This window comes from Halichoerus grypus, chromosome 5 (genome assembly GCF_964656455.1).
Source record: "Halichoerus grypus chromosome 5, mHalGry1.hap1.1, whole genome shotgun sequence".
NCBI lineage: Eukaryota > Metazoa > Chordata > Mammalia > Carnivora > Phocidae > Halichoerus > Halichoerus grypus.
The window spans coordinates 9886840-9901017 of NC_135716.1; the positions used below are offsets into that span (position 1 = coordinate 9886840).

At 48.3% G+C, this 14178-nt stretch overlaps 1 protein-coding gene across 1 annotated transcript in view; it reads left to right on the forward strand.

Moving 5' to 3' along the window:
• HHLA1 (HHLA1 neighbor of OC90) overlaps positions 1 to 9736 on the forward strand; it is a 33728-nt gene extending 23992 nt beyond the window's left edge. The window contains exons 13-15 of the mRNA XM_078071659.1: positions 4681 to 4837; positions 7771 to 7853; positions 9141 to 9736. Coding sequence (XP_077927785.1) covers positions 4681 to 4837; positions 7771 to 7853; positions 9141 to 9184 — 284 coding nt within the window. The 3' untranslated portion in view covers positions 9185 to 9736. The remainder of the gene's footprint in view (positions 1 to 4680; positions 4838 to 7770; positions 7854 to 9140) is intronic.
• The last annotated feature ends 4442 nt before the right edge of the window (positions 9737 to 14178 follow it).

Sequence of the window (14178 nt, forward strand, 5' to 3'; positions counted from 1 at the left end):
AATTCAGCTTCCTCGACTGGGAAGCAAGAATAATAACAATTATTGTGGGCACTAAAACTGTCTTTATTCCCCACGGCCTTGTATTGAGTAAGATAACGTGTGTGGAAGTGATTTGGAACTACAGAGCTCCACATAACAATTCAATCAACTTTTATCGAGTGAACACCTATTGAGCAAGGCACTGTGCACTTTGCAAACAGAGGCTGTTCTTTTCATGAGACTGATGTCAGCAAAGGCAGCAGAAGGAGGAACGGATGACTCCAAAATTCAACCCCCATTCACTGGGTGCAGTTTACTTTTGTTGCATTTTATTTATTATTTTTAAAGATTGTATTTATTTATTTGAAAGAGAAAGAGAGCACACATGCACATGAGCTGGGGAGAGGGGTGGAGGGAGAAGGAGAAGCAGACTCCCCGCTGAGCAGGGAGACCATTGCAGGGCTTGATCCCAGGACCCCGGGATCATGACCTGAGCCGGAGGCAGACGCTAAACCGACTGAGCCACCCAGGCGCCCCTACTTCTGTTGCATTTTAAAGGACACCCTGCCTTCCCCATCCCTGACACTTAATTTCTATGGAATTCTAGAGGAAGCCATGTCCCGGGTTTATGGCTGGGTTTTCGAGACTCCTCACAGAGGCTCAGCGCTTCAGTTTCTGGAGTTCATGCTACATTTTTCTTCTTTTCTGTTCCAGAAGACAGAAATTGATACAAAATGAGTCCTTCAAAGCTGGTTGAATCCTCAGGCCCCTCCCACTCCTGGATGCCTTTCTATGCTCATTTCCTGAATGTTCCTGGACTATCCAAGCATATGTCAGCAGGGCATTATTAAATTCCTGGAGACTACACAGTCTCTTTTTTCATACACTGAAGATCTGCCTCAGCCCCACTCCCAGCCTGCAGTGAATGGGCCTTTCAGACACAAAGCCATGATTATACTGCTGAAAGAAATTATAGCCATTTTTTCCCGCAGAGGTTCTAAAGAAACACACCGGTGGTACACACGGGGGCAGTTGTCAGACTGAGTTGTAGAAAACAAGTTGACTATATAATTATCTGTATGTGTATGTACTTACAAAGCTCTATTATCTATTTATCTCTCTCTCTCTTTTCTGTGCATCCATCCATCCATCCATCCAATGAGAAATATAAGTGTAAAATAAAGGGGTTTTGAGGACTTCTGGCAAATGATTCTTCCCATTCACAAAAAAAAATCATGCCACAAAGTCCTTTGAGACTGATTCACTGACCCATTCAGTGAATATTTATTGAGCTCCTACTGTTTCCCAGGCACTGTGCTAAGCCTATTTTTACTCTTTCTTTGCAATAATTCTGCAAGGTAATGTAATGTTGTCTTCATTAAGCCATTTCAGTGAGCACTACATTTAAAAAGTAACTAAATTTTGAACCTACATTTGTCTAATTCCAAAGCCTGTGCTCATTCCATCCTTCATGTTCTCTCTCCCAAGACTCTCCATTTGTACAAAATAATTGCAATTTGGGGAAGAAATCGGTAAGGTTCGTAAGAGAAAAAGAGGTGAATTGCTATGTGCAGCCAGAGAGGAAGAGATTAGCTCCATCTGGAGGGATTGTTCAAGAGGTTTTCATCAATTAAGAAAGTGGCATCTGAACAGGGCTGTCTCTAAATATGCATCTCAGGCAGAGGCACAGCTTATGCAAAGGCACTGAGGCAGGAAAGGATGGATGTTTCCCAGGGCCTGAGAAACTCCTTGTGGCAGGAATTCTGGTGCTACAGGAAAGACTGATGAGGAACAAGGGGGCATAGGCTGGCAAGGTGGGGTGGGAGGTGGATCCCCAGGGCCATGGAAGGAGTGTAGACCTTTTCTGAGACAAGTGGGAGTGACATGGCCAGATCTGTGGTGCAGAAAACTTCCTCTGGCTGCAGAGTGGAGACCAAAGAGGGGAGGATAGGAGTAGGAATACTGGCAAGGAGACTGTTGTACTAACCAGAGCCAGAGATGATGGGGGCTAGAACTAGGAGTTAGCTGTGTGAGACTTGACTCAATAGGGACACTTGAGTGGTGTTCAGGAATCAAGAAATGTGATGGTGGTGGAGTGATCACCAGGAGGTAACCAAACATCATGCCCAAGTTTGAACAACTGAGCAACAAAGTGCCATTTCCTGAGATGGAGAAGCATGGGAGAGGTTGGGAAGGGGAAGGGGGCATGGAAATCAAGCCTCAGGAATGTTAAGGATGTTCCAGTATAAAACACACTAGTATGAGCTGCAGACTCAGGTCTTGCCAGTCACTGCCTACTGTATCACTGATCAAACTACAGAATCACTCAGACCCCAGTATCCTCTTCTATAAAATAGATATCTACATTACATGATTTTATGAGAATTGAATGAAGTCATGTACATAAAAAACTTAGAAAAGTACCTGATAAGTAGCAGGTGTGTAATAAATGTTAAAGTAAAAAGTCATAGCATATTCTCAAAAATTGATAAATATTCTGGAGGGTTTACTATTCAAAATACATTTCCTTCCTCCATTTTTTTTACTAAACCTTTCTCCAACATTATGAGCCCTCTCTTCACTTTAATAAATTTATAACTGATAGATGAATGAACAAAGAAGATGTAGTATATATATACAATGAAATATTACTCAGTCATCGAAAAGAATGCGGTCTTGTCATTTGCAACGATGCGGACAGAGCTAGAGAGTATAATGCTGAGCAAAATAAGTCAGTCCGAAAAAGACAAATACCATATGATTTCACTCATATGTGGAATTTAAGAAACAAACAAACAAAGGGGGGAAAAAAGAGACAAACCAAAAAACATACTCCTAACTATAGAGAATAAGCTGTTGGTTGCCAGAGGGGAGGTGGGTGGGGCACGGATGAAACAGGTGATGGAGATGAAGAGTGTACTTGTGTTGATGAGCACTGGGTGATGTACAGAAGTGCTGAATCCCTACATGGTACACCTGAAACTAATGTCACGCTGTACGTTAACTACACTGGAATTAAAAATTTTAAAAATAATAATAACAAATATAAAAATAAATAAGTAAATCTAAAACTGCTAAATTATAATTTTCAAAAAGGTAAGAACATGACTCATAAAAATATGGAATGAACACATGCCAGAGATACTATTCAACCATTAATGAATTAGTTAAGATTGGCTCAATGGAGAGTTTGAGGAACAGGGATTTTTATAGTTAGTCCTAGGAATTTGGAAATGAATTTACTAACTGATATCCTACAGCAAAAAATTATTTTTTTTTCACTAGACAAAAACCAATTGCACCTTTACCAGACAAAATTCATTTACATTGCTTACGGACAAGAATTACTTGCATTGCTCTCAGACAAGAGTCATTTACACTGCTATCAGTTAACCGCCTCAGAGTTGCAAAATCACCTACTCAATCAATCAATCAAAGATACACACCGTTATATAACCAGAAAATCCCCCACAGTGTCTGCTAGACAATACCCAGAACTTATTTCCAGGTTTTAGATCATTTTTATTGGTAGTAACTAGTGATTCTTTGTTGGAAGATCATTATCAACATCCTAATATAATCTTCAAGTCACTAGAAGTTGCGCTCTGTAAGAAGAAGCCTCTTTTCCTTTTTTTTTAAGATTTATTTATTTGAGAGAGAGAGAGCAGGGGGAGGGGTAGAGGGAGAAATTCCAAGAAGACTCCCTACTGAACGGGGGTGGGGGCTCAATCTGAGGACCCTGAGATCATGACCTAAGCTGAAATCGAGAGTCCGCCACTTAACTGACTGAGCCGCCCAGGCGCTCTGCCTCTTTTCCTCGTGTCTATGAGTTGTTGTATCTCTTGTGTCCGTGAGTGCCCAGCATGTAGCGAATGCTCAATACATTTTGTTGAGGTGAGGCAGAGGGAGGCAGAGGGAGAGGGAGAGAGAGAATCCCAAGGAGGCTCCACACTGAGCGGGGCTTGATCCCAGACCCTGAGATCATGACCTGAATGGAAATCAAGTCAGACGTTCAACCAATGGAGCCATCCAGGTGTCCTGTTCAATACATTTTTAAATAAATCAGTAATAATAGCTATTATTTATTGTTTATTCCATAGCAGGAACTTTGCTTTGTATACATTGTCTCCTTTAATCCTCCCAGTGATCGTCAGGCAACACACACCCACCCACTTGTACACAGTCTGCATGCATGTACATACACATGTGTGCATACCCATGCAAAATGCACATATCCATGCGTGCACACACTCACACATATGCATGCACACGTATGTCCGCACGCACACGCATGCACACATACACACACACACACCCTCTGTACCATCCAATTATTCTCCATTTCCCTATCAGCAAACCATCCCCTTGCATGATGATGAGTCCCCACATACTCTACCTCTTCCCCTAGAAATGCCTCCACCTGATCCATTTCTGTTTAATGTTCTAGATCCTTTTTTAATATTTGCTCTTGGTGAAACCATCTCTGATTTCCTCTGGGAACTGGACCCCACCTTTCTCCACCTGACTCTCAGACTCTCACAGCAGCTTTCCCGGGCACTGATGAAACAACGCTGTCTACCTGCCAGTCTCAGAGCCACCTGAGATCAGGGGCAAGACTATTCACCAAGCACAGTACCCAACAGAGGGAAGATGCTTGCTAAATCCTTGTTGATGTCAGTGGTCTGGGATTGCATCTTCCAGGGTGTCCTCAGCTGATCCTCGAAGAGGGGGCCATCACCACCGCTCCCCTCACCCTGGCCGTCCAGAAGCTCAACCCTTGCCTGATGGAGCTGTGCCGCTTTTTCCAGCAATGCTTCTGCATGAGCCGGAAGAGAGAGGCCAGGACGGAGGCCATGAGGTAACCGGAACCAGGTGTCCCTTCCCACAGTCTGTATTTCGGGGCTGCCTCAAGGAATAGACTCTCCGGTGGGTCTTCTACTAGACCATCACCTCCTTGAGAGCCAGGATAGAACCTCATTCCTCTCTGGGTCTCCAGAACCCAGTGCAGGGCCTGACTCAGCAAGTGCGGCTGAGTCTAGTGGAGGTGAGCTGAGTTGTGTGAACTGAGCCGAGCTGAGTCATACCTGTGGAGTGATCACACAGGACTTCCGGTGGTCCTGGAGCCCTCTTAGCCTCCGCCTGGTGAGATTTGCCAGAAGAGAATAATCAGAGGACATGTCCATCTAAATTCCAGCTTTTTCTAAATCCCTAGCAGTCATCTGCTGGCCAAATGAGAAGATTGTAAAACGAAATTTAGAAGGCAGACCCCGCTTCATATTAGAAGTTCAAGGCTTGGATGTTTTCCTGCCCTCGAGCATAGACATTCTACCCTTTCTTCTGGGGTTTAGTCTTGGCTATAAACCCAGAACCAAACAAACATGGATGACCACTTCTGCTCCAGTGGTCTGGGGCGACTCTCCCAGATCTTTAATGTTCCTTTCCAAGTCCTCTCATGACCCTTCAGCTTCTCAAACCTCCATCATCCACTCTCTCTGAGCCCCCAGTCCAGGTTTGCAGCCTCTTTCCATTACATCCTTATCTTGTATCCCTCAATCAATGTGAATGTTTCCTCCACCCAGAGAGGGAAATGAGCAAGATCCATAGACCCGAGGTGTGAGCAAGAGATGTGGATGCATTTCCCCACCACCAAAGCTCATCCTAAAGAAGAGAAAACTTTTGCAACTATGTTTTCTTACAGGATCAGCCCACTATCAGACCTTCCCCCAGCAGCTCTTCAAATCAACAATGAGTTGAGTCTCTCCTAGCCACTTGTTATGCACTTTGCTGAACCACGGGAATTAAGAGGTGAATCAGGCATAGACCCAGAAACTGAGGATTTCAAAGTTGGGTGGAAGAAATGGTCATAAACCCCAATTAAAATATGACTAGTAAGGGACAGAACCAAGTCATACCCAGAGGCAGGACCTATTCCTAGCATCCCTTTGGAGAAAAATCACATTTAAAAAGTCTATATTGCAAATACCGCAGAGAGGAGTTTTAAGTTAAAATTTAGAGAAATGAAGCATCTAGGAACCTGAGCTTATCCCTTCTTTTTCCCTGTATGTTCACTTAATAGTGCACTGTTCTATAGTCTCATACTAAACATTGAGTACAGGCTAAGAATAACGAGTGGGAGACTGGCTTTACTCAGTGTGTGTGTTGAATAGCCCAGCCCCTGTGATCAAAAAATCATTCTTGAGTGTGGAAGCTGGCCACGTAAAGAGAAATTACAAAACAGTATGATGAGCATTGTAGCAGATCCCAATATGCACTGTGGGGCCCCAGGGCAACTAATAGGGCTTGATGGAGGAACAGGAGCTTCCTGGGCAGGAAATGGGCGCGGCCACTCCAGGCAAAACGAATAGCAAGTGCAAACATGGACCGTGAGAGGCAGCCTGGAACATCATAGATCCACTGAGATAGACAATGTGGCTGCAGCAAAGGCAGAGGTCCCTTTTCAGGAAGGCCTTGCTCCTTCAAGCACCTGGCGAGCTCTTGCAAACAGGTTTGGACTTTTCCCCTAGAGCTCCAGCAGCTCCCCCGGGCTGTGCATTTCCTCCTTCATTCAGAACAGATTGAACCCATTCCCCAGGGTCGTTTGATATCCTGTCTGTTTTGGAAGCTTTCTAAGCAATTGGTTTGTGGTTGTTAGAAGAACATCTTGCCAAGCTTGCACATTTTAGGCTAGCTGAGGGGAGATTAGGGATTAGGTCACAGAACTGGGCTCTCAAAGCTAGTAGGTAGCCTAGTGTACTGTATGGGGGACAGGGTGAAACCAAGCCGACTGGGTTTAAATTTAGGCTCTGGACTTACAAGCTCTGTAGGCTAGTCGTGTAACGTCTCTGAGCCTGTTTGTTCTTCTGCAAAATGGGTATAGCCCTATTAGAATGGCAGTGCGTTCAGGCATGAAGTGGATTACCTGGGGAAATAGCTGCACTCTCTCCCGAGAGCAGTGAGTCCTCAGGCAAATCAGTCCATCTCTGTGCCCTGGTTTCCTTAAAGTCACAGCGTCCTGGAAATGGAGGATGATGGAGCCTGGGGAATCTTTACAGCCGGCTTTACTCAAGCAGTTAGTCGCTCCCCGGGGTGTGCTAGAATCACAGAGTGGTGGAGATGGGAGAGAAATGGGAAGATGTTTAGCCGGACCTCCTCATGTATCCGGCGAGGGAGGGATAGGGCGGTGAATTCCCGGAGTCCACAGGGAGCCTGTGGTGAAGCCTGCACAGAAAGCTCTTCTTCCTAATAATGTGCTCGGTGCCCTCTCACTAAAGCCCTTCGAAGCCATCCCCGCGGCCCCAGCCAAGAGCAGGATATTATTTTGCAAGCATGTTCTGTCTTGTTAACTGTAAGGGCCCCGCGTTCTTCGCCCACCTCACGTGAAAAACAAATAATCGGACATCATCATTTGCCGAGCACCTGTCACAAGCCTGGCCCTGTTCGGGCACTTGGCGCATGTTAGCTCACTTAGTCCTGGTGATAACCGGTGAGGGTAGGTTCTAGCACTGCCTTTCACTGCCTATGAAAAACCTAAGGCCCAGAGAAGTGAGCACTCAGCCTGAAGTCACACATCCTAGTGAGGAATGAGGCCAGGACTAAAAATAGATCTTTCTCACTCCAAAGTCTGAGCCTCTCCCCGCTCAGCCTCATCCTCTGCCTCTCCTCCCACACCTGTAAAGTTGGAGAGGGGGTCCTTGCTGTGACTAGTTGGCCGTGATGACTTTTTCAATGATGGTTGTCTTCCATTAGCCACAAGGCATGATGATTGCTTTCCACTCTAATTGGAATCTTTAGGTACTGTCTTGAATACTATTCCTGGTTTCTGAAGAATGCAACATACCTCTGTCAGAGGGTGAAAAGGGTGCCCCACTCCCACAGTAAGTATACACTTGACCATGTTGTAACTTGACAATAAATGCCTTCTATGAAAGGTTTCTAGAACTCACTGATTGTCCTGCCTTCGTTGGGGGCCAGTAAGAGTAGGTGCAGCTCATGTAGTCCTCGTTAATTCTAGACAGAAAGAGTGGAGGGTATTTCTGATCACTCTTCACCTAACAGTTCAATGTTTGCAGTTGGGTATAGGAAAAAAGAAAAAAAAAAAGAAAAGCAGGAGTCAGCCCGACCAAGCCCTTTTGATCTTGGGCAAGTTTCTTATTCACCCTGACTCCCACATAAGCTAAAAATACAAATGAACAAAGAAAAATCAAATAGAAACACTTAAATTCCTGACCAAAGCAAAATGAGTACAAATAATCCAACAAAAAGCTTGTTCTTGTTTTTGTTTTTTTTTAAGGTTTTATTTTTAAGTCATCTCTATACCCAACGTGAGGCTCAAACTCACAACCCGAGTCACATGCTCGACTGACTGAGCCAGCCAGGTGCCCCCGAATAATGCAAGATGAAGAAGGCATCATGAGGTGCTAGAAGTAGGGAATATGGTACCCTCTTCTGGTCCTGATGGCGTCAAAGCCTCATTTACTAGCAGAGAAGCCAGACATGAACTTTGTTTTCTCTCCCACTCCTGCAGACTAAAGTGGCCGATCTGGCCTAGCTAGTCCCCAAGCTAATGCTCTGGCCGTCTACCTGGACTATCCAGTCAAAGGACTCTGACCTTCTAAAAATCAGAGAGCTACATGGAACTTACATTACTTTCATTCTGCAGCACAAAGCCCAAGCATTTGGAGGTGGAGGCGTGGGGGGCTCAGCAGTCAAAGACAGAAATCCCTTTGCCTGGTATGGGCAGAGGGAGCAGGGAATTTTACAAGCTACTTATGCTTAAATAGCTCTTCTTTTGTCCTTGGCACATTAAAATCTCCATGCAGACAACATATTACATCTCCTGAACAACATATTAATGATGTTAGATTAGCTTTCTGCAAACTGGGGCGATCAGGTAGATAGAATTGGGTATCGGGAAGCCATCACTGGGCAGTGAGTACAGAGCTGAAGGCTGTTCTCCTCTTGACTGGGTTGCTAACCAGGGGGGTTCTTGCCCACATCCTTCCTCCTCTCTGACATGGACTCCTGAGTCCCCTGTCCACTGCCCTGCCCTACCCTTGCCCTCCGGAGGAGCCTGGCCCATCGCTGATGCTGCCTGAGTTTATTCCCTGTAGCATTTCCTTCTTTCTCACTACTTTGAATTCCTTCTTCTTTTTTCCTTCCAGCCTTAAAACAAAAATGCCTCCAGAATATCTGCCAGTCGGTGTGAGGCCTTGAAAAAGCGATGGGATCTAAGGATACATTAGACGACATCTCTTCACCCTGGCCCCTGGCCCAAGTGGTCTGTCCTTGCAGATTTCACCAGTCTCCAGCCAGATCATCAATCAACCGAAAGAGGTTCTTTTTGGAAGTCACATTTCTTTCTTTCCTGCGAATCCTGGGAAGGTGGAAGACCAAGTGTTAGAGGCTGCACCGAAACCTAAATCCGTGTTCAAGGAACCCCCATGATGCTTGCAGCAATCCTGAGACTGGAGAGATGGGGTGAGGGGTGTCGCACTAGCAGGACAAACTAGTCCAGGCCCCGAGACTCTGACGCAGTACCCAAAGTGACTTAAACTTGGGATTTTAGGAAGACAGCAAGATAAATAAGGAAAAGTGAAACCATACTGTGGAGAGATTCACATATGACTTCTCTATACCATTAACTCACACTCAGTTATGTACAACTAATCAGACTTGCGGATTATAGGATCCAGATAATCTCCCAAGCCCCCTAAGTAGGAGGTGATGGGAACCTTCCCTCAGAAGAAACATAGAGAGTTTGTGGGTTTTTTGTTGTTGATGTCTTGTCTTGATTCCTCCTCTGTGGGTCCCACTGTATTTGGGGGTCTCCAAGAGTATTCTCAGGTTCAGTGATTCGCTAATCGGACTCATGGAACTCTGAACAGCTGTTATACTCACATTTACTGCTTATTACAGCAAAAGGACAGAGATTAAGGTCAGCAAGGATAAAAGGGGCAGAGCGCAGGGCACCACCTCTGTCTGTCCTCTACAGTGAAGCTGCAGGGGCAGCACTGAATTCTTCTAGCAATGTCACGTGACAACACATATGGAGTATCGTCAACCAGGAAGGCTCGTCTGAGTCATGGAGGCCAGGGTTTTGACTGGAGACCAGCCTGTAGGCGTGAAGTACCCACATAGCTGATCTCAGTTACTCAGTCTCCAGGCTCTCCAGAGGTCAAGGAGACATGGCGTCCCAAGGCCCCCACCATAAACCACATTGTTAGCTTAGACTCTAAGTCTGGCGTGGCCCAAAGCCCCAGGTGGACAGACACTTGTCAGGCAGGAGATTCCAAGGGTTCAGAGGTTAGCCCCCGGGTGCTGTTCAAGGGTTAGACTTTTCTTTGGCAGATGCAGGGTTCAAACGCCCTAAACCTGCTGAGTCAACCCTTTCCTGCGCACCCCCAGGCAAAGGTGTCCCCATTATCGGTTCAGGTCCCTTTTAACTTTGTCCAAGTCTGGGGCTGCCCCAACACCCCTGTGAATGCCAACTCTCCCTGCAGAGCGTTCCTGAGCCGGTCTGCTCTTTCCTTGGCCCTCGGTGGACCCCCTAGTTCCTCACTGCTGTGCCTGGAGCTCTGGCTCCACTTTCTCACGTTAGTAGGCTGCCTGGCCATCAATCTCCCACCTTTGTGATCTATGCCCCTTGGTGAGAAAACTCACTTTCCATTTTCAGTCCAAGTCGAACCGATTGCCCCCCATTGGAAGACACTTGAGGGCTCTTGTTCTGACGCCCTGTGAACAACAAGGCTCTTGGAAAGATAGACCTTGAGCTTTGGAGAGAGAAGCAGCCAGGCACTTCCCTCTCTGATCACACACACATATATTTTTAATCTCCAGAACACTCCAGAGACCCTCAAAGTTATGCAAAGGTCAAGCTCATGAATACCTGCTGTCATGACTCTTGGGGCCTGCAGCGGGCCCTCTAGTTTGCCAAGCTGAGGAGGACACAGTAAATCCACTAGGACAAAGGGACCCATATCTGGCTAGGAATCAAGAAAACAGCACCATTCATCAGGTGTGGGTTAACCTAACTAGACCTTCTCTAATGGATAACATTGATATTAATGAAGGATCTTGGGTGGGAAAAGATCCCAGAGGCTTCCCAAAGAGTAATTTATCATCAGGGAAGGTGGGACAAATGACTTGGTCCCAATACCCTGGCTGTTCACTTGCGGGGAAAGCCTTGGGGATAACGGCTGAGCATGGCTAACTTTGAAAAGGTCACGTGTGGAGGACCTCGGAGGCCCATGCAGGGATCTGACCTTGCAGCAAAGACAAAGGCTCAGAGGACCACACGGGACCAATTTTCTAGGGCCACACCATCTGTCACACCAGCAGCGGTAGGAGGAAAACAGGACCCAAGAGCAAACTGACCGGAGCCTGGAGTTCACGGTCTGCTGGAGGCCAAGGGGAGGTTTGACCCCTCCTGAGCTGAATAAGTCCCGACTTGGGGAGTGCCTAGGGCAATGAGGAGGCCTCAGGGGGTGCTGCCACCCCAGAGTTCTTGGTGATTTGTGCATATGTGGCCATCAGTGGTTCACTGACAAGGTAAAAAAAGATGGGGCGGTTACTGCACGCCTGCTGATGGAGGAGACTCTGCACTTATACCTGTAACATCACCAAACAGGATTCTCCCCAGAGGCAAAGACACAGGCTCATTCCTGTCTGTTTCATTCATGCCCAAAATGCAAGCTAAACTGGAAGGAGCGAGGGAATCAGGGAGCGAGGAGCGGGGAGGGAGGAAGGCAGGAATTTTGGCACCGAGCCATACAGCCTGTTGACCTAACAGTTTGCAGATGAGGGGTCTTCTGTGCTGGTGGGTAAGGACCGGGGCGGCGTGGCCTCGCTCATCATCACCGCTCACGAGACACTGAGCAATAACTAATGATCTATAAACAAAAGCTTCAACGCACAGGGGCAATTAATTATTTGCAGAAGGCTGCTGGTGGATTCTGTAAAGGCTCAGCTCCCCCAGATTTAATCGTCGGATGAACCCTTGTGCTCCAGCAGGTGGGTGGTAGGTGAAGCACTCGGAGCGCTCGCAGCCGGCGAGCCTTTCAGCCAGGGAGGAGCCCATCCCTGCGAGCGCGGACAAACGCCCCCACCTCGGCACCGGCTGTCCTGCTGAGGGTCGTGAGTATAGGATTAGCAGAGCAGCTAGGGGGTGCCCCTGCAGGGACGAGAGGACACAATCCCGTGGAAACACGCGGGGCACCTAAAGGCGCTCAGTAGACGTTCGCTCTCCTTCTTAAGATCTGGAAAGGAAACCTGAAATTCTGGAGGATCTAGGATCACCAGCCCCTCCACGCACTGCACCCGGCTCACCTTGTTCGCACAGTCCCAGTGGGGTCATCCCCACGAAATGCACACGGGAGCCAAGCCCGAGCAGCGACGGGTCAGTGTCCCACTGCTGAGTGGGCAGGGCTGGCACCCGATCCTCACGTGTCTGATTATCAAGCCCCGTCTCACCTGACCCCACAGCTGGGGCAGGAAACCCCTAAAGGAAAAAGGTATCGAATTCCCAGGCCTGAGGCCAGGAACATATAAGAAGAATCACCCCAGAGATCCTCTTGCTGAAGAATTAACTAGACCAGACAAAGTCAGCCCTTCTCCTTGTGGGAGAGCCCATGTACCTTTCATCGGTCTTTCATCCCCCAGAGTTCCCCTGATGACCCCGAGACACAATCCCTGGGCCTCCAGGCCTTTGAGGTGAGGTGGGGGGTGGGGAACAGGGGAGCCATTGTTCTCTGATTAGAGCCTGGGTCTCCTCTGAGGCGCAAGATGGGCCTCTTAATATGGGGCCTCACCTGCTCCAAGTCATAGCATTATGATGTCCTCCTCCCCTCAGAGGCCTCCCATCTGCCAACCTGCACAAAAAGCGGTCCTCTCTGTGTGAGGAGGGGGAGGGGGGTCACGTGACTAAGGGTCTTCCCTTGGGGTATAAAGAGCTCATTCACCATCTTGTTCAAAGCTGAGCATCGTTCATCCACCTGCTTCCAAGTGGGACCTTCACGGTAGGCACCCCCTTTCTCCTGACGGGTAGGGAGCCAAAGAGGGCAGGAGGGAGGGAAGGAGGGAGGGAGGGAGGGAGGGAGGGAAGGATGGAGGGATGAAGGAAGGAAGCTACGGATGGCAGAAGAGAGGGAGGGAGGAGGGCACTCTCGGGGGGTGCCTGAGGCCTGGGTGCTAGCTAGTCCAGGATGGACGTATGAGGAGATGCGATGCCAAAGGGACATCACCTGTTCAATGTACCTGGGGAAAAATCCACTACATCACATCAGTGAGGGTCCTGCAAACCTGTGTGAGCTGATGTCTCTCCCTAGGGCACCTCGTATGAAAATACAGTAATCATCAGTTAATGGGCCAGCCTTCCCGAGCACTTACTACATGCCAGGCACGGTGCCCCCTTTAACCCTCATGACACCATGATGAAGAACCATCATCTGGGCATTTTACTGCCCAGGAAAATGAGTTCCAAATAGCTTTGGTACCTGGCTCAGGGTACTCAGTACGTAAAAGGCCAAGCCCACCCCGGGCCCATCCGCTAGAAAGCCCTTGCTCTTAGACACTTCCCACACTGCCTCGCAGTCACTCATCAGGAGACAGCTTGACCAGCCAGGACCCCAAATAGTGCCTGCAGACCAAGGCAAGGTGCGGGGCCCCTCATTTCCTCAAGGACAGTCAGGTTCACTGTTAGCCCCGGAGGCCTCCTTGGGTCAGTTAAGAAGAGGTGGTCCTTCCTCCAGGTGGACACAGCCCCACAGCCAAGGGCACCTGGCGTGGTCCACAGGCGGCTGCTGGATTTCAGCAGCGGCCCGGTGCCCTCCCACCTGGAGAGCCCAGTGTGCGTGCCCCGGATTCGCGTCTCCCTGGCCGGTATGCGGGGCTGAGCCTATACCACCATCTCCGGCTGGCACCCACACCTCCCCGTGGCTCTCAGCTGGGGATTGTCAACTGCTGCGTCCCACCACACCCCAGCCAGGGGCTGGCCACTTGGAGGGGCCTCCCAAGCAAACGTTACCAAAAATCATGAGAGTTGTACAGTGAGTGATCGCTAGGCTGCTTGTTGGGGGTTTAATGCTCAGGATGGCCGTTTCGGGCGGGTACCATACGTGGCCCGAGGACTTACATCGGACCGGCCGGCTCAGTCTGAGCACTGCGTCCGGGGCTGCCGTGGCCTTACTGGACCTCTCTGAGCCT